General features: G+C 45.4%; 2 protein-coding genes across 2 annotated transcripts in view; both read left to right on the top strand.

Annotated features, from left to right (window-relative positions):
* On the top strand, positions 1-13,961 carry pxdc1b (PX domain containing 1b). Its single transcript, XM_086150898.1, has 5 exons — positions 1-565; positions 8,918-9,009; positions 9,121-9,238; positions 9,318-9,429; positions 11,193-13,961. Exons 1-5 carry the CDS (start codon positions 310-312, stop codon positions 11,314-11,316), a joined length of 702 nt encoding a protein of 233 aa, XP_086007024.1. The 5' UTR covers positions 1-309; the 3' UTR covers positions 11,317-13,961.
* Positions 13,962-14,083: 122 nt separating this feature from the next.
* The window catches only part of tmx3b (thioredoxin related transmembrane protein 3b), a 30,393-nt gene continuing 16,886 nt past the window's right edge, over positions 14,084-27,590 (top strand). Inside the window, exons 1-10 of the mRNA XM_086150896.1 lie at positions 14,084-15,038; positions 15,302-15,359; positions 15,967-16,006; positions 17,279-17,402; positions 17,670-17,715; positions 20,458-20,538; positions 20,989-21,088; positions 21,246-21,323; positions 22,682-22,748; positions 26,688-26,786. Of these exons, the coding sequence (XP_086007022.1) occupies positions 15,005-15,038; positions 15,302-15,359; positions 15,967-16,006; positions 17,279-17,402; positions 17,670-17,715; positions 20,458-20,538; positions 20,989-21,088; positions 21,246-21,323; positions 22,682-22,748; positions 26,688-26,786 (727 nt within the window). The 5' untranslated portion in view covers positions 14,084-15,004. The remainder of the gene's footprint in view (positions 15,039-15,301; positions 15,360-15,966; positions 16,007-17,278; positions 17,403-17,669; positions 17,716-20,457; positions 20,539-20,988; positions 21,089-21,245; positions 21,324-22,681; positions 22,749-26,687; positions 26,787-27,590) is intronic.

The raw sequence follows: 27,590 nt of genomic DNA, 5'->3' as shown, positions 1-27,590 counted from the left end.
ACCCAGAGAAAAACAGCTGCTCCTGCGAAGTGAAACTCCGTGGGTTCGTTAAAAGTAACTGGACTCGGAGGTCCGGGGCTTGAAGATCCGTGGGAAGGAGACTCCAGGGTGAACTCCAGGGTGCTTTCCCGGGACTCGAACCCTCATCAGGTGTTTGTTTTTAGATCCACGCCACGTCTGACTTTGCGCCCGTTATGGGCTGACCGGGCGCGGTGACCCTTTCTGCGCACCGCCGAGGCGCACCGCTCGCCGACCCCCGGGGCTCCCCGGGGGGCCCCCCGTCATGCCGCACTGACAGGGGGGGGGGGGATGGCATCAGCCGTGTTCGAGGGGACGTCGCTGGTCAACATGTTCGTGCGGGATTGCTGGGTCAACGGCATCCGGAGGCTCATCATCAGCCAGCGGGGCGAGGAGGAGGACTTCTTCGAGATCCGGACCGAGTGGTCCGACAGGAACGTCCTGTACTTGCACCGGAGCTTCTCGGACCTGGGCCGGCTGCTCAGGAGGCTGACGGAGTCCTTCCCGGAGGACAGAAGAGACCTGTCCAGGTCCCCGCTGACAGAAGGTGGGTGCAGGCCAGCGCGTTGCCAGGGGCGCCGCTATGGCCTGGAGAGATCAAGTGCAAACCGGGGCCCCCTTTACTTACCCTCCTTCAGCTGTATAGGAAATGCATTCAGAAACTCAGCCGTGCCATTTGTTTATTTAATCAGAATCAGCTTTATTGGCCGAGTTTGTTCATACACACAATTTGGCTGCGGTGGACAGTCACGCCTCATACCGAGGTGGAGGTAAACAAAAAAGTATGACGCACAATATGGGAATATAATTTCAGTATAGCGAGGCACTTCGGTAATAATCGACATGGGTACGGTGGTCAGGGAGGGAGTGTAAAGAGGACAGCATACAGGGAAACAGGGGTTAGCGCTGGAAGAGGGTCCCTGGTCGGAGGCCTTTCTGTGTGGAGTCTCCATGTTCTCCCATAATCCAAGACGAACAACACGCCGGTGAATTTCCTAATCCAGTCAGTTATATTTGCCTCCTCCTCCAGCATCAGTTCACGGGTCGGAAGTCTATATGTGGAACGTCATGCTGTATGAGAGTCCAAGTTTCTGTTTGTTTACTCTGGGTGACAAAACCTCAGCCGAAGGCGTCTGAATGTGCCGCTGTTTAAAGTCGGCTCTGACGGCCCTGTTTTAGATACGTATGCTCCAGACATGTGGCGCCACTGGGCGTGAAGGCACGGACTTCACTGTGGTCACGAGAACCACTACGATTGCAACTACCCGATAAAAGATGGGAAATAAGAGAACATAAGAGGAGCCGGGGTTTGGATGTAATCACAGCAAGCCTTTCTTCTGACCGGTCAATAATGACCAAGGTCTGCATGCTGATGGCACGTCTCCGGCGCTTATCTGTATTTAAGACGTGTGAGCCGGCGCCGTCTACACGTCCGACCTCCTGAGAAAACTTTGCGCTGTGGGTCCGACAGGAGAAACACCTTGAGAAGGTGCAACATGTGATACTGGAGGTCACTAAAGTTTAAAATTTGCATCTTCTTTCTCGGTCGTGTGATCCGAGCCCCTTTCTCACTGGAGGAACTTTTTGGAGTACCTAGAACATTTCCAGGAACCAGGCCATTTCTTTGGGTATTGAGACAGCTGAGGGACCATGGATCTTCAGTTCTTCCAACGATTTTAGCTCCTACTCCAAAGCAGGCTCTTTTTACGGTTCTATAGGAGCCCATGTGAATTAGATGCTTGTTGAACTGATAAGAAGCCAGCAGCAGATTCCTCTTGCAGAACGACGAGCGTCACTTGTTTTTTTTGGACAGAAGCAGCTAGAAATGGAGCGTTGAGGAGGTCCAAGTTCTTCTGCCCTCCTACACCTCAGAGGGGTTTCCAGACCTCGCAGAGGAACGTCAGTATTTTGGCCAGAATAAGTACGGCATTAGTTAATAGCTAATGGGTTTTGTCTGTGGAGGTACTCAGTCATCCAGGTCATGGTGAATTCTTCTGGAAATCTTATCGTCTTGGCAACTGGACTTGAAGACGTTTCACCTCTCATCCCAGAGGCTTCTTCAGTTCTAATGACCTGTGGGGAGTTTATCAATATAACTGTCAAGGTTGTATGGGGTTCTACAAACAGTGAAGTGCAGGGAGAAGATAAAAACACTATCTGGTAGTCCATGGTTCACTTCCCGCTAGGCAGAACATGAACACTGCGGCAGCTTCCACCTCCACGTTGTCCATGTCATCTTTGTTTGTTTTTGAGGGTGGACTTTGCGGTGCATGCCACAGATGCTTGCATCCTGTGGGAATGCAGAGCTCAAAGGCTCCCCAGGAGGAGGCTGGTTCCGGGAACCAAATCGGAGCTGGAGAGAACTGCGTTCTCAGAGCTTTTCTGTCCGAAAGCAGCTATTGTCCAATGTTCCGTCCATCCGGTCTGCCCGTTGCAAATGAGTTATTCTTTAGAATGCACTTCTCTTTACATTTAACTCGACCGTGGAAGTTTTTCAAAATGTTTTCGACAGTAGCCGGTTCAATGTTTTCCCTTAAAGGCCCTCCGGCGCTGTTCCTCTGCTCAGATTTCGTCCCCGACCCGCATAAAGACCTGTATTTAAGTGTGAGCCGGGTAAACGTTTGGCTCCTTTGCTTTGAATCAGACGTTGTGAGGCCTCGGCCGTGCCAGCAGGATTGGCAGAGCCGTCTGGCTGCGAGCGTGATCGCGCTGTACATTCTCTCTGGCACTTCCTCTCTGCATCGATCCTGCTGAGAATTTACAAACGTTTCAGACGTGTCCTCTTGGCGGCGGCTGGAAAGCTTCGCTTCCTGTCTTGCACAGCAACGGCTGACAGATTTGTTTACAGCGTTTTGGTGCTCCGGCTGCAGAGACACGGGTTTATTTATCGGTTCGGTGATCAGCTTTTGTGCAAACGATGACACCCAAAACAAACAAAGAGACTGAATAAATAATTCAAATTGATTCACCAGATGTCGAAATGCACGGCAACCTTAATAACAACCTCAACGCCCTTAATTCCTGCCCTTCTTCAATATTTCATCTGCCTCCTCTCTAAACGCCAGTGAGACTGAAAGTGCCGGGAAAATATAGACCTCTAGCTCCTGGCTCTGCTCATGTTTTCCCCGAGTCTGTGTGGCGTCCAGGCAACAAGGGCGGCGGGCAGGATCTCACTGATGTCATACCGAGAGAGACAACGACCGGGAGGGGAGCGAGTGGACTCCCCGATATCTCTCGACTCCATAACGCTTACCTCACACGTAACCTCCGAGCGAACACAGACAGGAAGTGGCTGTTCACATTCCACCTGAGTCAGACTCCACAGTGGAATTTGGACGCGGCGCTGTTTGAGAAATCACCAACCCGTGCTGGAGGATATTTTCACCGCTCCGCTGTTACTGTTCACACCCATCTAACAAAACCATGCCGGTGTTCCATCTTGGCTTCCCAGCTCTAACATGTGTCCGTTATTACTAAGCCAGGAGCCAGAATGTGCTTTTGGAAACGTGTATTTTTCACAGGAAACATCAGTTTGGAATATTCATTTGTCTTTTTCTTTGCCAGGAGTTCATAGCTGCTGTCGTGTGTTGTTTCAAAATAAGATTACAGAACAGCCTTTACTCTGCAAGCGCAGCGTTTCCGTCTTTCTCTATGTCTAACATCTCCATTGTTAAAGTCTGCTAACCTTGCTATATCAGGTCTTTTTTTCAAATCCATATAAAAAGAAAATAGTCTTTCAACCCCCCCCAACACATTCTCAAATCCTTAAATAGAACAACCCGAATAAAAAAAAAACACCAACCACACAAACAAACAAAAATCCATACCGATTCTAATCTGCTATCCATTTTTTCAGTTTCTATACATAAACATCACATCAGGAACCAGAAGTGTCAATTGTTGTTCTTCAGGAACCTGATTTTGCTACTTTGAGTTTGCAGTAAACAGTAAGCGAGATGTTTAATAAACGTCTAATCTCAGCCTCTGACAGCTTCGGCTGAGAAATGCATCACAAACACAAAGGCTATGGCTGCAGATGATGATCTGCCGCCATGTTTTCATTGATGCATATATTATATACCTTGAATCGGGGATATAAATGAGTGGCTGTCTGTATGTTCATGTAAACTCCAGATCTGAAATTCAAGGTAAAACAGTTAAACAGATGAGTCACAACAAGGTCGACGCACTTTAAATTATGAAACCAACGGTGCTTGTAACTTTAGCTGTTAGTGTCCCTTCTGTACACTCGTCTGCAAAGTGGAGAACCAACCACTGTTTACTCTGCCGGAGCCTGTCCTGCTCCACGGCAGGAACAACAGGGGATTGTCTGCTCCGCAATCATCTCCCCTGCAGGATGTAAACAGGGGCAGGGCTGAGCCGGGTTTCGCCGTTGGCGTTGCTGATGCATGGCATTGAGTTCAGTCATGGAATGTGAGTGACGATGATGTATTCGTCTCTGTGGATGAGAACCACTCTGGGAATTGAAAGTACTCTTGAAAGCATCTTTGAGATCATTCGCATGCATTGTATTTTTGACAAACAAATGTAGCACACAAACAAACAGCCATGTTCAAGGGTTTCCTCATGGAGAGGGACGCTTGCTGAAGTCCAGGACTTGTTGACTTTGGTATCCAAAAATAACATGGTGATCGAGCAGTAGGAGGTTATTAGTGTTGAGATGATAAAGGGTTGAACTGCTGACTAGGGCTTATCAGGAATCTGCAGAGAACGGCTGAGAAATAGCTGGTGCTCACGACAACTGATGATTGAGCGGATAAAGAAAAGTTCCTGTTTCACGCCATCTTCTAGCGTGTTGTTTCAGCTGAGAATATGGACTCTCAAGATGTCTGGCTCGGATGGGGCTTTCAATTCCGTTTCTGATGATGCAATAGATATATTTTCTGTGAAGGTTCTCAGTCATCCAGGTCATGGTGAAATCTGGTTAAAATTTTCTCGTTGTGGCAACTGGACTTGAATTTCTTCACTGGAAGATGCTTTACCCCTCATCTAAGAGACTTCTTCAGTTCTTCAGTTTTCCAAAATAACTGTCAGGGTTGTGGGCGGGTCTAGACTACCACGGCTCGTTTTGGAAATGGGAGAGTTGATCGGCAGAAACTAGGTGGAAGGGGGTTGTTATGCTAATGGTCTCCAAGACCAAGGAGCTGGCTGTGGACTTCCGGAAGAATCGGAGGAGACATGTACCAATCACCATCCAGGGTGAAGAGGTGGAGATAGTGGACTCATACAAGTACCTTGGGGTCCACATTAACTCTAAATTGGACCGGTCACACAGCATTGATGTGCTCTACAGAAAGGGTCAGAGCAGGATGTTCTTCCTGAGGAGACTGAGGTCGTTTGCGGTCTGTAGCGGGCTCCTCAAGACCTTCTACCAGTCTGTGGTAGCCAGTGCACACTTTTTTGGTTTAGTGTGCTGGTGGGGCGGTGCCAGGACTGGTGAGGTCAATAGGCTCAACAAGATAGTGAGGAAAGCCCGCTCGGTGGTGGGACTGAACCCGGACCATCTTCCATTGGTGGCAGTGGGGAGGGTGAGGGACAAACTTGGAACTATTCTGGACAATCCTCCCCATCCCCTGCACAACAAGCTGTGGCTGATGGGCAGCTCTTTCAGCCAACGCTCCATCCCACACCAGTGCAGAACTGAATACTTCAGACGGTCCTTTGCGCCCACGGCCATCAGACTGTACAACAGCAGCTCTGACCGGCCTGAGGTGCATCTGTGCTACTTCCACAATTTCACTACCTTGCCCCATTCAGTACCTCACCCGTTCCCATGTCATGCCCTAACTCTGCTGTCTTTCTTATCCTTGTTGGTCCCGGCCCACACGCTTCCTGCCTATATTTGTTTATTTTATTCCTGTCACTGCTATGTTACTCTATTTATATTGTTGTCTAGATTTGGTTGTCTACTGGTCACCCTAACTGTTTCATTCTGTTGTCCATTCTTATCCCTGATGTTGTTGCTGTTGTTGTTCTCTCTGCTGTCTATTTATGCATAGATGTCTTGCTATCTTCTGTCTCTCTATTTATATTTATATTCATATTTATTTTACTTTTAATTTTTTGACATTATAACTGTTACGCCGCTGTGACAAAGGAATTTCGCCTATGGGGATCAATCACCTGTCTTCTCTGGCCAGACTGCGGACCTTGCTGTCTTAAAATGAATCAGTCGATATATTGTTAGATTTGAGCGTCGCTCTGCAGGAGTATAAGTTCTGCTATGCACGCTGCCATCACAAAAACAAGAAATGTAAGTTATGTTATTAAAAAGACTCGACCTGTTTCATATTGGACGCGTACGTCCGTTTGCGAATGTCCAACATGGGCAACGACGACGTCGCTCAGAGCGAAGACAGAGGAAAATGGTGAAAATACGCCAGAGCGTCACTGTGGGCACTCCATCATTGCACTCATCATTGCTTTCCATCTGAGTCAGTGATTTTGGAGACCAGACCCGAAGGACCACCCTACTGTGACAGGGTGAATCGGGGCTGCGACTCACTCAGATTTATGTGTTTCCCATAATTTCTTGGTCATTTTGTGGCATGGTGGTCTATGTACACATCCCCCTGACAGTCTGGCAGGCCAGTTCGCTGGAGCGCAACAATCTGGTTGATTTGCTGATCTGTTCCTCTAACTTGCCCAGTATTTTGAGTAACCTCATCTAAACTAATCCCAATACTCTGAACCCCTTAATTCAAGTTTTGCTGATTCCTTTTTTTTTCTCCTGAAAGTTTTGCACATCTTGTTTCGCAGGCAGTTTTTTATTTGGATAATTACAATGGTGACAAGAAATATGGGGGAACTATTAATATCAGATTCAAACCAAAATATGCCATCCAAACCAGCGTAGCTATTTGTAAGCTTTCACAGTGAGCTGCGAATCAATTTTCACGGCTATTAAATGGAAGGTATGTGTGAAGTCTGCACTGTGTAACCGGAGAATCTGACCTGTCAGGCAACATATAACTGCATCAATAAAATAGAATAAAAAAAAGACTACTTTTATTTGATAATAGAAGAAGCCTTATTAAATATGTTATTTTAATAATGCTATGAGGCCTGCTCCTCATTGTTTTTGTTTCAAGAAATAGTAAAGATTGGAAACACATTTGTCTCAAAGATCTCAAACATTTTAATTTCAAATTAAAAGTGACAGCATTGCGTGGGTTACCGGCAAGTGGTCTGGGTTATATGATCTTCAAATCTGATCATGAGAATTAACAATTTCTTGATATTTATAGACCAATGATCTATTCTGTGCTTCAGAATGGGCATCATTAAATAGGTTGTCTGAAATATAAATGACCATCATTACAAAATGGCCCCTTTTATGTAATCACACATGCACGTATACGTAAAAATACCGCTCGGACCTTCCATCAGTATTTCGGAAGCGCTCTCCAACAACCCAACACAGGGGCTCCACTCCATTTCACGGTCCCACCCGCACCGGCTGCCTTGGCCCCCCGGCTGGGGAGGGGCCCCGGTGGCTCCACAGAACATCTTTGGAAAGCAGCTGTTGTATCGTCATGCTGTCCAGTAAATCAGAGACTAACTCATTTATCACATCCTGGTGAATCTAATAATGAACCTTTCTGTTCAGGGTTACAGTTCTCTCCGAAGGGAGAAACTCATTCAAGCAGAGAAGTAGAAACTATATGTTTTATTCTCCTTATTATTAGTTTGGAGTTCTTCTTAAGTTCCTGAAAAGTGACTCAGCCCCCTTGTGATGGTGTGGTAACACGCCCGATGAGTAAACTTGACATTTACAGAGAATATTGTCCAACCGGCGGGAGGGGCGGGGGTAGGCGGGTGGGGTATTTAAAGTCAAACATGACCCCGAATCTAGCTGGCTGACGAAGCCCAGACATTAAATCATCACCGGGATGTTATTAATGGATGAGTGTGTGTGAGTCGTACGCTCTCCCACTCAGTACTTCCGTGTAACTGCAGCCGCCGCGTGACCGTCTGAACCCCTTACATCGGGGCCGAGCTCGATCAGCGGCTGCGGTGATTGCGGCAAACACATTTAGCACTTTGGATAAAACGTTCCAGGATTTAAATATCGCTGTTTCCATTTCAATTTGCGTGAGTGAATGTCTGTCTTACTTTTAATTTCCTCCACCTTGGGCAGCATGGTAGCGGTAAGTGCTCATGCGTCACAGCTAGAAGGTCCCTGGTTCGATTCCCGGGCCTGACAGGGCCGTTCTGTGTGGAGTTTGCATGTTCTCCCCGTGTCTGCGTTGGTTTCCTCTGGGTACTCCGGTTTCCCCTACCACTAAAAACATGTACAATAGGTCAGGATGAATGAGAGTGTGTTTGTGAGCGCAACTGTGGGACAACGGATGCAAATTAGCCCATGGCTACAATCTGGAGTGGTGTGTTTACATGCATGTCTCATTTGTGTTCATTAACATGCACTGTCCCAACCAAATAAATAAATTGAATATATTTCTTTTATGAAAATTAAAGCTAGCATTGTATCATGTCGGCTATTTCTACATAGCTGTTAGCGTCGCTGTCCCTCTCGACCCACGTGGCCTTCTATCTCTTCCCACTCATGCGTTCGATCGCTCTTTCTTTTTACCCCTCTTGGTCGAGGCAGAAGGCCGCCCACATTGAGCTGGGATCTGTGTGAAGTCAAAGCGGTGTTTCCTCGTCGCTGTCGCCAAGTGCTTGCTACTTACGGGATCAGAAATCAGAAATTTCAGATCAGATATTGATTGAGTGAGTAATTAACAACAGCTGCTCTTAAATATCACAGAGGCAAAAAAAAAAAAAAACAGCATTATGCCAAGTATTTAGATAGTTGTAATATTTCTTTGTAGAAAAGACTCCCAAAATAACCTTTTGCTGTCGTGTTTTTTTTTAGGTTTGGTAAAAATCAAAGAGGCGCAGGACATTGAGGAGAAACTGAATGAGGTGGAGAGACTACTGAAGAATGCCATCAACATGCCCTGCAAGGTGGATCTCTCATCTCAGAGCTTATTTTAAAAAAATCTTGTCAAAAACTGTTAAACCGATAATATTACATTAAAAATCATTTTTTTAAATGCCCAAATTCTCTCTCTGCAGTACTCGAGGTCAGAGGTCATGTTGACCTTTTTCGAGCGGTCCCCCCTGGACCAGGTGCTGAGAAACGACAAGGTCAACAGGATCCAGCCTTGTTTTCAAAGTCCAATGACGATATCAGGTGAGCCCGGCGTATTTGTGTCGAATCCAACCATGACCCTTGTATCTGAAAGTCCACGTTAACATTTTACGCCTTTCAGAAATCATGAGGTCGAATGGCTTCTGTCTGGCCAACACGGAAACGATTGTATTTGACAACAACCACACAGAAACAAAAGAGAGACCTTCATCCACCGACTCAGTAGTGCATACGTAAGTATTACTAAGACCCTGACGCAGTCTTTCCTTTCTCTAGCCCTCTTCCAGCCTCGAGAGGTGTTGTGGTGTGAACTAGAGAAGTGTTTGCGGTACTCCAAAAGCTCTTCTGTCTCGGGTGTAGAACCCAAAATGATGTGTCCCTCTTTAGCTTCCCATGCACACCCAGGGAAGGAAGAGGCGCATGGACAAACTTCCTGCGGCAAAAAATGGGGTGGAGGGTCATAGTTCTGTCCACATTCAAAGAATTCCACACGTACAAAACAACAGGATATTCAATAGCAAAAAGAAAATTTGCATTTTTTGGGGGGCCCGCTTTACTTTACCACAACTAGTAGGTTTCAGCCCAGACTTGCCCGAGATACTGGGACTGGTAACTTCAGATTGGCTGATAGCCGCAGACCCAGCTCTTCCCCCCGCCGGGTGCGACCTGCTAGACTTGTGCATTGTTGGCAAACCTACCGTGGAGCAAATCCCATTACATGTACAGAATAAACATCCCGCCGGTTTCCTCCATGAAACCTTAAGTGCTGGTGTTTGTTATTCTTTAAAGCAAACTGGCCATTCAGATCTTTCAGTCTACATGTGAGGAGGCAGCAATTTTGGTGTCCCTCGGACTGACACGGCGTTACAGGGCCAGACAGTGGAGATTGACCCACCTAGAGCCTAGATCAGATGTGCTCAATACGTCGATCGCGATCTACCGGTCAATCGCAAAGGTAATGTGGGTAGATCGTGTGGGATTAAAACGTAGACGTCAGCCTATCCTTCTCACTATGAAATTTGTCACTTGCCTGACAGTCGGTCTGTCTAATCTGACCTTTTCTGACACAGGCGTCACTGCGCATGTGCACATAACGGCGTGCTCGAGCAAGCAAGCGAGTTAGCCTCCAATTAATGGCTTCTCCACTTATGGGTGTAAAAATTAGTGGGGGGGCTGGACTGAGTATAAAGACTAAAACTATCACTTCCATATGGAATGGGAGGTAGACTTTTTTTTTTACTATGTCATTTTCAAAGTCCCTTTGCCTCATCTTCTGGTCTGCCATTGCTAAAACGAAAAATGTAAATATGGAGCGGCATTTTTGGACCGTTCATAAAAACTACGACACCGACTTCCCTCTGAAAAGTGAGCCGAGAAGGAGAAAGGTGAAGGAACTAAAATCCCAGCTGTCATCAATAATAAGGTATTTACCAAAAAAGTACGTGAATATAGGGTGAGTTTCACCCAAGCGATGTGGCGACATGTTTTTCATTGTGTCGCCGCTGTCTGAGTTGCGCGGGTCCTCGCTTAGCTTTGGTCCGCTAACTGACGTCATTGCACGTAGGCCTGTTTCCCAGCTCCCGTCCCTGAAATTTCCAAAGGAACAAGTTTGGGTGATTTTCAGCCAGCGATAAAGAATTGTTTCACTCCCACAGCTGTTAGTGGTGCAGAGAGGCTGTGCCTTCACTAATGTCCCAGGAATGGGTGGACCAAAGACAAACTTCCCAGCTCCATTTTTTATTTTGGCAGGGAATTTTCATTCTTGACCTTCTAATTTTTCTCTAACTTTAGGGTGTTCTTGGATATATGATACATTTTTTTTTTTGCATTTTAGATATTGTATAGCGGATAGTAAAAAGAGAGTGCTTCAATTTGCCATGCATTGATGTATTTTAATTTATTTTTGATATTATATCTGGGAAAAAGTAGCCAACGCCAATGATGGTATTACAAAATTGAAATGGGGCATATCTTGATCTTTTTCATTCTTTGGCAGGTATGAGGATGGACCTGAGTTTTTGCCAATGGAGACTGATGTGTGCGATGAAGATCCAGAAGCGTACGTCACCAACCTGTCTTACTACCACCTGGTCCCATTTGAAACGGACATCTTGGAATGACGGCGCGAATTGTCAAAGCCTGCGGAGGGCTCCGGTGCAAACGTTCAAAGAAAAAGCCTGCCTCTACGGAACCTATGCAACACCGCAGATAGCTGCTCCAGTCCTTTGCTGCTGCTGCCTCTTACTGGCCTCCCACTGGGTTTCGCAGATATACAGAATACCATGCACGAGAAGAATCCAGAAGACTGATATGGCAGGACCATTTTATTTCATGCAAAGGTTTTTGTAGAATCACCAGTGTGCCTCACCTGGAGCCTTATGTGAACGTGTAAATGCTGTAGTGGTAGAACAGCAACGACAGACTAAAGGGTTTACAAATATTGTAGCAGGGTTTATGGCGACTGTAGATGAGCTAATCAGTTCTCAGCAATGTTTCAACGCACGCAGCTTTGGCACTTTCAAAATACCCGAAATCCCACATGGGAGTGCTTGTGGGTTTGACCGTGAATGCGACCAGACGTCCACGTCAACCGAAAAGATGGCAACAGATGGACTAATCGGACATTTCACGGATAACTATCCGGCGCTGCCTTCGTGATTTGACACGGTCACTTCTGTGGTGCACATTGGCACTGTCTGTGTTTGATTTTCAACGCATCTGCAAACTCTACCACCATGTTTTAAGCCACTTCCTGACGCGTGACCTGATGTTTTATCCCATTTAGAATACAAAAGGAATGTTATGAGGCTTTGTCGCGTATGGAAGTTTACCACCAGCAGCATAAAGGAATATCTCGATGGAAGCGGCAACATTTTGGAACTCGTGCAGTTTTTGAGGTCGGAGCATTCAACTTTTTCCTTCTTGAAACGGACTGTGCACGGGTTGAGCACTGCAACAGGTAGAGAAAATACAGCCACACAACCGTCAATGTAGCAGGCTGCTATTTTCATAGTCACGTAGTATGTCGAAGTTTTGAGAGAAGATACAAAGCAGTTTACCGATGAGGCAATATCAGACAAGCGCAAAGACTTGCTAAGTCACTGCAAGCACACATTTAGCCTTTGTCTGAGACGCATCAGACAACGGACAGCGGTATCTGCAGAGAAATCTTCGGCAGGGCATGACTCTAAGAAACCGAAGAGACGGAAGGAAACAAGATCGGCTCGATCGGTAGAAGTCACGGGGGCGAGCTTTGCCTTGTGATGTGGCCAATTTAGACAATTTATCTTTCATCAGCACAAGTTTAATTTATTTTGCTTGCATTAACAAGGTCGAAGTTAGCTCCTCCGCCTCGCAGCAAGAAGATCCCGGGTTCGATTCCTTTCTGTGTGGAGTCTCCACGTTCTCCCCGTTTTGGGTTCCTCCATGTTCCTCCCACAGTCCAAAAACATGCAGGAGGTTCACCGGAGACCCTAAATTGCGCATGTATGAATGAAAGGTTGAATGACTGCATCTTCATTCTATATGTGTCCCTGTGGTTTGTCCAGGGCGAACCGCGACCCTGACTGCAGAATAAGCGGTAGATTACTAATGAATGAATGAATAAACAAGCTGCCACTTATTTACTTTTATAACCAACAAACCTTAAGAAAGTAAAGAAGAATTTTTGAGCGTATTGTTACCTTAGGTGACACTGTTATATTTCCTGAGTTAAAATGTAAATATAGGTCTCATAGCTTTTTAGCTAGTTGGTAGAAGAAGCATTTTTAAACCACCTCGCTGCCGTTTGATGACCGATAAAGACGGTAAAGGCCGCTTTGTTTTGCGGGTCATCTGAGGTCGAACGTGACCGTCTCTGTAAGATGACATGAGCGTGTTTGGTCCCGACAGCTGACTGCAGCAGGAGTGAACGTGGGAGTCTGCTCGGCCGGCCGTAGATGAACAAACGCTCTCTTTATCGTACTTTGAGGGGAGGGGCTCTGCAAAAAAGGCCCCAAGTAAATTCTTCACACTGTTTAGATTGAGTTTAATTGATCTCCCGACCTCGGGTTGGCTCTTTGGCTTGCTCGCGGTGCTTTTCATGGGTCATAGATGTGTTTCCCTTTTCAAATTCGTGCCAAGCAGATGTAATTTTGGCCTCATGATGAGGGCAAGCAGCTTGTGTCCGGCTCTTTCCGCTGCTATGAACACAAAGGCATTCACTGCTCACAAACCTGGCACACAAGACCCCCGACAGGGCTGTTCGCCCCACGGGTCTGTTTAGTAACGCACTCAGGACCGCCATTCACTCTGTGGGAAAGTACTGCTCTTATTTGGTCTGCAGCTCGGCCCTTTTGGAAAACCTTGCCATTTCTAAAAAAAAAAAATGCAGATAAACTGGAATTTCTGATTTCAATGTTTGTCAACACGAATGTCACATTCTCCCACGTGCATCTTGTTAATCAGATCAATTTCTATCCAGACTCATCACTCTGGCTCCCAGATGGTATCCAGCCAACATTGTGCAGCGAGCACACTCCCTGCATCCACCGTCCAACCCACACAAAAAGATTTTATTTATTTTTGAAAAAGTTAAGATATGCTGAACTTTGTGTCCGCTCAATCTGTTGTGCAAATACGTCCCGATCTTTCTCCAGAGCTAACTGTAAGAGGTGAAAATTTTTGCTGCAGTGTTTCATAACATGAGGAGATATTTTGTCAGTATTAAAAAATGCTCGATGCTTCTTGGAGAAATCGAATGCGTTTTCAATAAAACTAATCCTGATTTTGGGTCTCGGGTTGTTATTGAATACGCAGCGGGGCGACCGACAGCCGTTCACCAATGCAATTAAAACTGTCATTTTCATTTCTGCATTTTTTCCATCTTGTGCTTCAACACTGATGTTTAAATGACCAATAATCATTTTAAAATCAGTCAGTAGAATATATAAGAACAGTGAATTTTAGAACAGATAAAGTCATTCAACGTATCTAGAATAATTTCCCTTTTTCTGGATTGATAAACTACAATATCAAATAGAATTTCAAACTACTGCTAAATATAGGTTAATAATGAAACACAAATAATGTAAATGGACACAACAGCGAAAAAAAAAAAATGAAACCACCCGAAACCTTTTGGATTACTTTATATGTGGTTACTTTATAGGATCAGGAACAAGGCCATCAGAGGGACAGCACATGTTAGATGTTCTGGAGATGACATGGTTTGGACATTGGCAAAGGAGAGATGGAGATCTGGGTAGAAGGATGCTGAGGGTGGAGTTAACAAGCAGGAGGACGAGAATTAGACCAGAAAGAAGGTTTATAGATGGAGGGAAGAGGACAGGAAGTGAGTTGGTTAGAGGAGATGGTTAGATGGAGAAAGGGGATTGGCTCTGGTGATGGCCAAGAAGATAAGAAGACATTGACTTCGAGCGCCACTCCGTGGACATTATTGATAAATACCAGTTGGCAAAAAAATGAAATGACGGTAAAAATAAAAAAATAAAAAAATAAAAAAAAAAAGAAAAGAAAAAACAACCAGTGACAATATGAAAAAACACAAGGCACATACGATGAGAAACATATGAAAATGATTTAATAAAATAAACAATCCTGTACATTCATTTAAAATACACTCAGTGAAAATATATCCAAAAAGATGTCTAAATGTGACACAAAAGAAGTCATGAATATTTATCCCTATTTTTCCTATTTTTCGTTAAACTGCGGTTGGCATGGAGGGAGTACGCGTCGATCCGCGCATGCGTAGACGAGCCCGACATAGCGGCTGTATTTCCTGCTTTGCGTCTTCAACTCGAAGCGATGGCAGAAGTTAAGGCTTCTCTTCTCCGCGGAGGTACGGTTCGACTCTCCTTCCGACTCGGTCCGAAAACGTATGTCCGTCCGGTCCGCCCGGGGGAGCTTCAGAGCCTGGGCTTCCTGTTTTTGTCGAAACAGCGGGGGAAAAAAAAAGACAGTGATGCTCAGCTAGCCCGGAACAAGAGCCTAGCCGGGGATGCTCCAGTCATGAGGTCTCAGGCTGGAGGGGCTGTCAAGCTAGCAGCAGGAAAACACAAGATTTCAGATATTTTTAACACTTTTTCTGTTTTCCCTCCGCAGTCACAGCGGTTCTTCTCAGCTCAGCGGTGCTCGCGTTTGTGGAAGATCTCGATGACACGTAAGTATCGCCCCTTTGAAACGAGCTTCCTTCCAACAGTTCCTTGAATGGATGGAGCACCATGTCTGAAGGCCTGCTGTTGTTTACAAAGCTCCACGTCCTCCAGAGGGAAGGTTGTCCTCCACCCTGCTCATGCACGGGGCCGAGACACCACATGTGCAGATGGACAAATCAGTAAATCGTTTGTCTTCAGGCTGAAGGCATCTTGGCATCTTTGCTTGTCTCAGTAGCATAAAGTGTTGCAGATGCATGTTTGTGTGTGTGCACAGGATTTGTCTCCTGTACCCGTGTTTGTGTTCGTTTGTGCCTATTTTGTCTTCATTTTAAATGGACACTCTTTCTGCGACCTGATGTCAATCATGTTTTCCTTATATCTTTCATTTTCAGTCACGACGGCAGGTTAATATATCAATTATGTCTCAAATATATTGCTTTTATTTCCTATGTGTTATCCACTCCCCATTAGACATTTTCACATATCGAAAGACTTTTTGAATATTTATGTTTTTTTCTTCTCGTTAAGTCAAAAAGTGCATGTAATTTTTTTTTTTCCAAGTCTTTAATATTTGCTGGAAAGTAAACCTGTGTCTTCTTTTCTGTTTGACAGTTTTAAAGACACCAGACTGAATGATATTTGGCTGGTAGATGTAAGTTTATACACTCACACACACACACACACACACACACACACAGTCTGGGTCCTTTCAGCAATGCTTTGCTCCATGCCCGCTGCACTACCCCTGCACTTATCCCTTGCGGAAGTGGCAGCAGCCAGGGTGGGGAGTTCACGCCGTCCTCTGTGTTTGTGATTAGTAACCGAGAAGTCATGCATGCCCTGCAAAGCCGGAGGGCTCGGGGGGGTTTATATCAGCGTTTGTCGAGGTCCGTATCAGCCGTATCCTGTGTGCCGTTGCAGTTGAGGCTTCGGGAGTAGGTCGGCTTGCTGCTGAGCCTCAGCACAGTCCTCACTGTCTGTGTCACAAACACACACACAGCTTTTGCCCAGGCGTGTCCACAACGGTGCCTACTATGGTCGAGTTTTCGTTTGACGGAATCCATAGTGACGAGGAAACTTATTCAGGATGTAATGTATTGCCATGTATACCAATATATACCAATGATCTCTTTTTAGTTTTTATTCTCAGGTTAAACCTGTCACAAAGTTTCCTGTCCCTTTCCCTGTAAAGTTATCCAGAGAAAACGCAGGAAACATTCGGAAATTAGGAATCTATAATAATAATAATATCATTATTATTATTATTATGAATGATAATTAGAAATAATCAATCAATGATCTAATGGCACCCATACGGGGGATCTTAATCAGGTTGGCTATGAGGCCAGGCATTAGTGAACTGACTGCCTCCACTCTGTGGATGGTGGGGGAAAAGCCTTGGAAATCCAGGCAAGCGCCTCTGAATTACGCAAACACAACGCCGGTTTTGAATCTGGAATCTTCTTGCATGCAGGCATAACTCAAGGCAGACAAATTTCTTTCTCGGCTGATTTTTGTACCCGTTTTGGCCCCAACTCAATGGTGCTTGTGTAAGGACGATAACGTCCATAATAATAATTCCTAATATTAAAAGTATCCTATATTAAACGGTCTGTATTAAAATTAAATTTAATTCATTGAATTAAATTCATTATCACGTGTAATATATCCTCATATATTCACATCTTGTAATGTGAGGTTTTTCTTCAATGTGCAATATTTTTTAAATTCACCCTCTCGTGCAATATCCCTCTTCACTTTTCAATTTTGGAGCCATCTGGCACAGCAATTTCCTCCGGGATTAATAAAGTTTTATCTTATCTTATGAATGCATCGCAGTCCTGCTATCAGACCGGCGTGCTGAGGTTCTCCCTTGCAGGAAGATCTATGTGTCACCCATGTCGCGTTGTGCTCGCTTCGTCAGTTCTATGCGCCGTGGTGTGGCTACTGTAAGAAACTGGAACCGGTCTGGCACGAGGTGGGAGCCGAGCTGAGGAGCTCCGGGTCACCGGTCCGCGTGGGGAAGATGGATGCTACCGCGTTCTCAGGCAAGTAGTCATTTTTATTCAAAATAAAATCAAACTTGTCTGAAAGGGGAATAATAATTGGTGATTTATGAATTTAATTACAATTTCTTTCTTTGACTTTAAGCTTTTTTCACTATCTAGTCCACAGCTTGGAGCCCATTTCCTACTTTTGCACTCACAGAAGCAATAAGTCAGAGATTGAAGAAGATAAATCATGCAGAAGAATCATTTTCCAACTTTTATTACGCCATCTATTGATTTGTTTTGTGCTGAATTTTTCCTTTACAGGAATAGCATCGGAGTTTGGTGTCCGTGGTTACCCCACAATAAAACTGTAAGTGTTCTGCATACACACACCATTAGCTGCATTGCATTTATAAATAATGTGATGGCAAGGATATTTTATTTCGAACTCTGCTTTGTTATATGTGACCTTTACTGAACTTGTGCGTATCAATGCAAAAGAAAGGAAAGTTCTGCTTTGACTGCTGTGCTATGTTGATTAATAGCAATATAAGTTAAGTAAATAGGTGATATATTTCTTGGTACCATGTTTATGTGCAGTAAAATCCAGACAGTCACCACAAAGAAAATAAAAATTTGCTAAATAGCAGTATGGACAAGTAGAAATATGTAAAAAAAGACAAGTCTTCAACTTACCTTTATATTCTTTTTTTTTTTTTTTTAACTGAATCGACATAACGTGTCATTAGTTTTGCAACCCCCCCCCCCCCCCCCCGCTATTTGCCACTTCCCTGTCCTGGAAATACAGAAATCCATTTTGTCATCTGCTGCAACTTTAATTGTAACGGTAAAGAAGGGTCTCTCCATGTTGTTATGATAAGGGTCTCCTCCCCGCAGCCGCGACGGCCCTCCGAGGTTACGCCTTCTGAGATGCCCTCAGACGACCGGGTCCGAGGGGAGTGAGGTGTTGTTGCTGCCTCCTCGCACCTGTTTTTTTTTTTTTTTTTTTTTTTTTTAATTCAATTCCATTTTATGTGTCCGGCACACCTTGAAGTGATGTATTCTCTTCTAAACTATTTGAGCAGACACTCTCATATCTCATGACAACTTTGGCACTTTTAACGCGTGAAATTAATGAATTCAAATGCGCGCCAGATGCTAACGGCGGGACTCGCGACCGCTCGAGAAAAATGACAAGCCAGACGTGGCGGTCTCCTCCTATAGTAAGTTCAATCATTTATCAGACGCGCGACCGTAATGGGGTCCCCGCTCGGTTTCATCAAGCTCGTTTGGGGTGGGGGGGGACGACCGCCGGGGGATCATGGCGGGGGTTCATAACATTAAAACCGAGCGAGTGATGAAACATCCATCAAAGGACACGAGACGCCTCCCTTGGTAACAGAAGGCGACTTGATTTAGAGTTCTTCCCCCTCCTGAGTTCATTAAGCCCGGCGGGCTGACGCAACCCGAGCAAGTCTTAATGCTCTCCGCCTGGTGCAGATCCCTCCCGGAGGTGGCTACCCAACTCCAGGTGTTCGTTTCTGCACCTTTTTCCACTGCCGGTCAAACAATTCAGCTTAATTTGGCTTTTGTTTTGAGTTCTCTTCCATTTATCAGCTTTTCTTGTTGTAGAAAAAAAGTGTTTTTTGACTAAGAGCAATTTTTTTTTTTGTGTCAAATTAGTTATTCTTTTTGTTCTAGACTGTCAGAAATCCGCCAACAGCAGACCTCGAAGTGTACAACCCAGTTTGACCAACAGGGAGGGAGGGGAGGGACTGACATGTTTATTATACTACACATATCAGCAGGGAACTTTAATAGCCTAAATGTGTGAATGAGAGGGTGAATGGCTCTATGTTTATATTATCTTTGAACTACAGGGTGAATAATTATTAGTCTATATGACGTGAATGTTTTTTTTGGTCTCTATGTGATGTGTGAAAGAGTGAGTGAATGGCTGTATTTATAATAAATATATGTGACCTTTGCACTAAACCATACACATGGAATTGGAACTGGCAGGCAGGAGGTCTAGAGGAAGACCAAATAGAAGATTTATGGACGTAGTGAGAGAGGATGTGAAGTTAGTTTGTGTGAGAGAGGATACAGAGAAAAGGGTTAGATGGAGAAGGTTGATTTCCTGTGGCGACTCCTGAAGGGAAAAGCCGACAGAAAAAAAAAAAAAAAAGCCACTAAACTAAACACACAAAAAATACCTCTTCTACTCTCTCATGCTACTCTCAATCAGCCTGTATCTGCGTGCACTTTATACTTCAAACCTCATAGTTTGATTCCTATTTAATGTAACAGTGCATTTTACTTCTAATTCGCACTATATTATTATTATTATCATTATTTTATTCTGTTAATTTTGTGTCACTGTGGGATTATGAGAAATGTCTTCTCCATTCCTCTGTATGTCAATTACATGCAGAGAAATTGACAATAAGCTGACTTTGACTTAGATAAGTAAAAGGTATCGACAGATGACCTTTGAATGAGAGAGTGAATGGTTGTATGCTTCTATATTCGGTGTGAATGAGAGGGTGAATGGTTTAACTTCTCTACATGTGACTGCGTGATGGATCCAGGGTGAGCCCTGCCTCTGGTCCAGTGACAGCCTGGATCGGCTCTAGCAACCCCATGACTCTTGAGTACAGGATAAGCGATATGGAGAATGAATGAATGAATGAACGTGTCAGTTGATCTACTCAGTCAGGAGTTCCCTAATTTGTCAAATGTGCAGGATCCAAAAGGTGGAGGTGGAATTGTATCTTTAAAGAGAGGGCGATGTGCAAATGTAATGAAAACATGTTTAACGCAGAGGTTGGACCAGGTGTTTATTTATAATACATTTGAAGGGCAGATGATAAAGAAATGATGGTTTATCGCATGCGCATGAATAAAAAAAAAAAACATAACAGTAATGCAAAAAGAATTCTGACCTTTCTCTCCCACCAGATTTGCTGCACTGAATGGGATCTGATTGTGAGAGTTTTTAAAACTCACTTTTTCAGTTTTCATGTAATCATATCTCGACTCCCTAAGTGAGATATTCGATATCCTGCTGCGGAATTTCATTTCACACTCATTCTGTCATCCTTCCTCCCAGGTTAAAGGGTGATCTCGCCTACAATTACAAGGGGCCGAGAACAAAAGACGACATTGTGGAATTTGCAAACAGGGTGGCTGGGTAAGTCGCACCACGTCTTCAGAAGGGTTCGGCTTCTTCCCGTATAGAAGGTGCAGCCACCTCTATTTTCTAGGAGGACGTCTCGGGGCTTATGCGCGCCATATGGGTTTCCGTGCTCGGTAACTTTCCGCCTCTGACGCTCCGGTTTAAGCCACTGTATCGGTAAAGCCTGACAGATTTCCTCCTTCTTGAGGGAAATCAAGCTAGATCCGTGACAGACGGGCCTGATCAAACGCTTGGCTCGGTCTCAAGTCCGGGGCTTGGAGGTTGCCGAACGCCCCACTGGGTGGTGCCACAAGCACACAAATGATGAAAATCACAGCATTGTCCCTACTCCGTGTTGCTTACTGTTTTTTTTCTTCTCTCGTGCCGCTTGCGACTGGATTTTGAGTCACCAGTGATGAGTGAGTGTCTGCCGTTCTTTCTGTTTCCCCCCTGCCTCCTCACCAGGCCGGCGGTTCGGGCTCTTCCCAGCATGCAGATGTTCGACCACATGATGAAACGGCACGATGTGCTGTTTGTGTACGTCGGCGCGGAATCTCCGCTCAAAGTAAGCGCCAGCGTTTTTTTTTATTGAGATGCTGTCGCTAATTAATTCATTTAGGTTCTTGTGAGCTGTCACACTCATAACAACGCGTGACCTTCCAGTAACAAACACATTGATTGTAAGATCCTCGAAGTGCTGAAAGTTCCTTTCCCCATTGTAGGAGAAGTACAACGATGTTGCCTCTGAGCTCATCGTCTACACATACTTCTTCTCGGCCTCTGAGGATGTCCTACCAGAGGTAACCCTTCTCCTGTTTCTGTTAGGTCGTTTCACAAATATCTCCACAGTGTGTTTATTGAAGGCCAGTGATCTGAATGAGGGAGTGAATGGTTGCGTGTCTCTATGTGATGTGTAAATGAATGTCTATATCAGGGGTGTCAAATTCATTTTTGCTCAGGGGCAACACAGGGAAAAATCTATTCTAAGGTCGGCCAGATCAGTAAAATCATGACATATGAACTACTGTTAGGTACCTATTGTTCAATTCACTCCTCAAACCTGGTATTTTTTAGCTTTGCGAGCCGGATTAAACCTGTTCACGGTCCTAATCCGGCCCACGGGCCCTGCTCTATATGACATCAAAGAGATTGAATGGTGGTATGTCTCGATATGACACGATTGAATGAATGAATTAACCCTTGTGTTGTCTTGCGAGTCAAAAGTGACCCACTACCATGTTTAGCTGTAGAAAAAACACCTAAACCTATTTTTTTCCAACTTGAAATTTCATGACTTTTCCTAAAGAGACCCCATTATTGGAAAAAGTGATACTTCTTTTTTGTTTATGTTTCCATGTGGGCTGTACACCACTAGGGTACAAAGATTCTCCTATAGGACAAGGGGAGTAAACACAATGTTAAGATCGCACGAGGGTTAATGAATGGTTGTATTTAACTATCTGACATGCGATTGGGTGAGTGAACAAGTGTGTGAATGAATGGCTTTATGACTATATGCCATCTGAATGGGTGTATATTTATGGAGTTTGAATGAGTGAATGACTGGTTGTATATCTATATGACGTGAATGAATAAATGGCTTGATGTCTCCATATGGCATGAATGAATGAATGATTGTATGTCTATATGATGTGTCAGTGAATGAATGGTTGCATGTCTGTATGAGTGAATACATGCGTGAATGAATGGGTTTATAACTCTGTCATCTGAATGAATGGCTGTATATCTGTATGAAGTGTGAATGAATATCTTTACGTCTTTATGACACCTGAATGAATGGCTGTATGTCTCTAATCGACATGTGAATGAGAGAGTGAATTGCTATATGTTTCTATGTGACAAGCGAATGAAAGGGTGAAAAGTTGTCTGTCCCTGTGATGGATGAGCCCAGGTTGAGCCCTGCCTCTCACCCAATGGCAGCTGAATCAGGCTCCAGCCCTTCCACCACCTTGCGTGCCGGATAAGCAGTAGATATAGATAATGACTGACTGAATGAATGAATGAATCGTCGTTTATTTTATTTTTTTTATGTTAGCAGCGCAAACTAGCCCCGGTTCCCACTGCTTGCAGGCGCACTTTAATGATGATTTAATATTTAAAAGTAACCAACACTAACAAACTGTCTCTGTGTTTCTAGTCTGTAACTTTACCAGAGCTGCCAGCGGTCATCGTCTTTAAGGATGGCGCATACTTTACTTATGATGGTGAGTACTGTTATCTTACCCTCGTGTCAGGCCTCCCGTTCACGGGGTCAGTGGCAAAGGGCTCGTTTTTGCATGTCGACCTTCACCTCTGTTCCTGGCTAGTTTGCAGGAGACATTTCCCGCTGATTGCGTCTGTTAGAGGAATCCCTGCAAAGAAACAGGGAGGTTTGCAGCCACAGCGCTGATTGCAACAAAACACTGCACGTGTTGACATGTATTTTGGGAAACCGTCCTCTCTTATTTTAATTGGTTGTAACCGGAGCTCTCTTTTACGTCCCTCACCACGCTCAGTAATTGAGCTCCACAGTCCGGGGAGAGCCAACCCAGGGCTCTGCCCGGTGTTGTGTGCATGTGCGGTGAGGGCAGCCATGTTGGTGGATGCAAATAGCAGGCCTGGGTGAGCGAAACCGTGGGCGGGATGACCGCAGTTTATACCCGAAAAAAACACTTCAGAGCCCGGGCCATATTTGTGGCGGCTGGGGGGGCCCTGAAAGGAATCCTCCGAGCCGAGCGTCAAGGACACAGCGATAAATCATACACGACACGAGGGGTTTTGGAGGATCTCGCTTTTTTCCGGTGCCCAATTTGAGTCCACCGCGCTCCTCCATGACGTCGGTGGAGTAGAAAACCAAGACCAGTCGTAGCGGGCGCTTCGGGAAGATGCTCGTGATAACTTCCCACCGCACCGAACCTCCCAGCACCCCTATGCAGAGAAGGTGGAGATTATTTAGCATTTCCATGGCGACAACGTATTGATTACAAGAAACAAAGATGTTCGGCCAGAGGGACACGGACGCGTCCTCCCTTGCGCTTTTCTGTCCGCTAAAAAACGACAGAAGAATAGCATTATTATCGGGTATTGAAGGTGAAGACCCACACTTGGTATCGCCATTCTCCCCGTCTGCATTCAGGGGAGCGCAAGAATGCCCTGTCCTTCCTTTCACCATCTGCGGTCGTCAGCATCTGGTTTCCGTGCAGCTGCATGCTTTTTCACGTCTCCCCGGAGAACGGTCTCTCTTGATATGAACGGATGTCTGCCGGGGGGAAATAATGAATAGCCATTCCATGTTTTTTTTTTTTTTTTTTTTTTTTTAGCATGAAGCAAAACAGACAGTTTTTAATTTTAATACAAGATGGCTGTTAATCTGGTTCACAAAGGCAATTAGTGGTACCTTTTTTTTGGCACAATTTCCCACATTATGGCTCGGCACCTGTGCAAACACCTGTGTGTTGTGCAAATATAATGAGCATAAATTATTTCCGTGACCTGTGTTTTTTTTTTTTTTTCCCTTTGTGTGTATAGCAGCTGCTCTGGCTTGCAAAGTGCATAAATGCCCCCATATTTAGAAACTAAGCAGTTTTTTTTTTTTTTTAAAATTACAGTCTGCACGGCTGCCACTGAGGAAGACCACACTCTACAAAAACCTCGCATACGACGCAGCATAAATAATATTTGCCATGTTGTGCTTTTAGCTTTGATTGGTTTAGAGCACATCATAAACCGCCAGTATCCCATTTGAAGAGCGGCATTAGGATATAGTGCGGCACTGAAACTCATGCATATTTAATTACTAAAATCCTCCCGTTTCATGGCACAAAGCCGCGCGTGCAGTCTGCCCAGGTCTGCGGCATCACCCTGCTCCATGAGGTGACTTGTTTTGATGTGCACTTGTAGAACGAGGGCCGCGCATTACTTCTTCAGAGGTGTCATTCGAATGAATGGGAACGCAAGCGCTGCTCTTCGTAAGATGGGGCTTTTCAAATATCATTTCACGCTTTGTTGTCGTAATCCAGCAGGAGTGTGTGTTGTTATGTTTCAGTATGCTTCAGCTTTTTATTATTATTTTTTTTTTTGGTTCATTAGTAGAATTTGATTGACAGATTGGTGGGCGGTTCCTGGCAGCAATGGCGTCAAAAAGGCCGCTCGGGGTGATGACGCACAGGTGATATTTTGACAGGCTACGTGTTGAGCGTTCACCAATTCAAGTCTTCAGATATGACACTTAGTGTGAGTGATGGCGAAGGGAGCGCTGAGCAGGCAGGAGCCGTTAATCACATCAGCCCCGCGGCCGACGGCTGAGTTGCGAGGCGGGTCGTGTTTCTGAATTCAGGAATTCGCTCCCGACGGCCGCGCACGTCAGCTTTTACCGAAAGTCAAGCCGGGTGGAGAAACGGTTGACAAGTAATGCACCGGAAATCAAAAGAGATATGTCTTGTGTGCTGTAGGTTGGTGGATTTTAATGTTTGACATTATTCCTCCCAATTGCTGACAAGTATCTAAATAAGTAAAAGAGTAAATTTGCCAGTTTTGCTCCGGTTGTTATACATCACCTTTTTATGTTCGCAAAATCAGTGCGATTTTTCAAAAGACCAAGCAAAGATGTGTGTACTGTGGAAAAATAAGAACCTTGAATGTATGAATGGATCACCTTTTTTTTTTTTTTAATCAAATACTGATGTTTCAGTTTCAATATCTCCTTTCCTTCAGAGGATTTCAAGAAGGTCCCTAGTCGGATTCCTTTCCGTGGGGAATCTCCATGCTCTCCCCCGTTTCTGCGTGGGGTCCCTCAGGGTTCCTCCCACCATCCAAACAAATGCAGGAGTTTCATTGGAGACCCTCTATTGGGTGTGTAATTGAGAGCGTGATTGGTTGTGTGTCTTTTGTCCAATGAAAGCTAGAAAGCGATATAGAGGATGAATGAATGAATGAGTGATGTAAGCTGGCTGTTTTTCATCTTCCAATATCAGCCGTCAGATCAGAACCGGTGTCTGCAACCTTTTGTTTCACTGATCTCAACAAACGAGCATCAAGACAGTGGGTTTTGGCAAACAGCCACGTCATTTCAAAGATAATTTTCTTTCTCTCCTTCGCACCGAAGCAGAAGAAGAAAGCACTCTGAGTCAGGATCCTTCGGTCTTTGTCCTCGGCCGCCGTTTTCGGTGTAGTCTCCCCCGGTGATACGGCCCTGATTTGTTTCCTCTTTGTTTGCTCCCCCTCGGCTTTGTTTCTCCTTTATTTGAATTGTCTGGGAGGTGCGTGCGCGCCGCCAGCCCTCAACCCTCCGGTCGCATCGGCTACTGTCCTGCCTCTTCCTCCCCACACTTAAGACCCCGACACTGGATCATTCTCAAACCCCCCCCCCCCAGTCTTGTTTCCATTCCTCCTCCAGCACCTCATCTCTCCCCGCTGTCTCCCGCTGTGTGAACTCGCCTCTGACAGGCACTATGGAGATTGCGGCGCTGGCACCCGCACACAAGAGCGCCTCTAATTTGCTTCAAGGTGAAGCGGGTTCAGCCGGAGCAGGAGGGAAGAAAGAAGGAGAAGGGAGGGAGGGGGGGTTCATCCGCCTGTTCAATCCCAGTGTGGGGCCTTCAGCTGCACGCTGCCTGCAAAGCCGGAACATCCGTGGAAAGGAAAAAGAACTCTCTGAAACCGTCTTACAGAGCCACTGGCTCGGCGATTTTTAACAAGACTCCCTTTGCACGACAGCCTGCTCGGAAACCGACTTCCGGTCGTTACGGTTTCGGGATGGGCCGCGGGGCCGCGCTCAGAGTGCCTTGTTCATCGTGACACTCCTTTGGGGCTCCGGGCTTAAGAAGCGTGTTAAAAGCCATTGGTGTCCTTGTGATTACTGTAACAGTACCACCAGGAAGGTTATGATAACTTATTAACATTTCATAATGAGGTCCCGGCTATATTTGACATCAAGTATGAACATCCTGTCAGCTCCTTCGGCTGGAAACTTTGGTCTTCGGGTCGCCTCGCTTCGTCCGACTTATCCAAGCGCTGCCTCCAGATGTCTGGGACAGGAGACAACATTTTTTTTTTTTCTTTCCCCCACTCTATCTGTGGATTCATGTGGATCCCACGCTGTATCATTTAACATAGGAGACTGACATGCCGAATCCCAATGTGTGTGTGTATTATTCTGCTTGCAGAGTACGAGGACGGCGGTTTGTCGGCGTGGGTGAACAAGGAGCGCTTCCGGGGATACCTCCCGATCGACGGCTTCACACTTTATGAGCTGGGAGAGACTGGTACGGTGCTCGACAGACGCTCTACACGGCATGTTTTACCTTTTTAACGACGCGGTCAAATGATATAAGATTTCTCAGCCTCCAACGGCACGAGCCGCAATGAAACTTCACTCACCGGCCGCCCTCGGGACATCGCTCTTACTTTCACACCGATATCCTGACATCTTTTTGACTCCCATGTGGCTCCACTTACTTAAATAACCCACTCCTCCTCCTCCTTTGCCGCCCCTCCACAGGAAATTTCAGCTGGAGAGTGCAATACAAACTAAACGAACACTGTGCGCAGGGAAATCTATGCTTTCCAACGACGGATGAGGTATTTCGCAGCTTAATGTGATCCGCGGCGCTCCGCGGTTGGATTCTGCAAACAGTCGGTCCCATCTAGCGGTTAGCTTTGGCAGTATTGTGTGCCCACGTGCAGCAGAAGTTTACAAGAACAATATTGACGTGTGCCACACAGAACTAACCAGCTGCATCTGGGAAGATGTTGTATTGAGGTGGGGAGTTGTGGCTCTTGGGCTCAGTGGAGCCGCCGGAGAAACATTGTGCGCTCCAAAGCCCCATTGGTCACACATTTTAACTCTATTGGCAGCAGATATCGGCCCCGTGTCGAAGTGCAAATGAACCCCGTCTCCATGAACGGCTTTCAGCTTGGATTCCTTTTGCAATGCCTTGTGCCGGAGCGGTGGAAACAATCTGTTCCATTGACCCAAACTTCTGTTTTACTTTCTTTGTGCTCTATAGAAGCACAGCAAAACACGCTCGTAAGAAATGATAGACAGAAAAGTAAGGTCATAATCGATC

The sequence above is a fragment of the Fistularia commersonii genome, chromosome 8 (assembly GCF_037954325.1).
Source record: "Fistularia commersonii isolate RoL2024-O1a breed Wild chromosome 8, RoL_Fcom_v1.0, whole genome shotgun sequence".
NCBI lineage: Eukaryota > Metazoa > Chordata > Actinopteri > Syngnathiformes > Fistulariidae > Fistularia > Fistularia commersonii.
The sequence above is the reverse complement of the archived record's forward strand: the minus strand, read 5'-3'. Positions and strand labels throughout refer to the sequence as shown.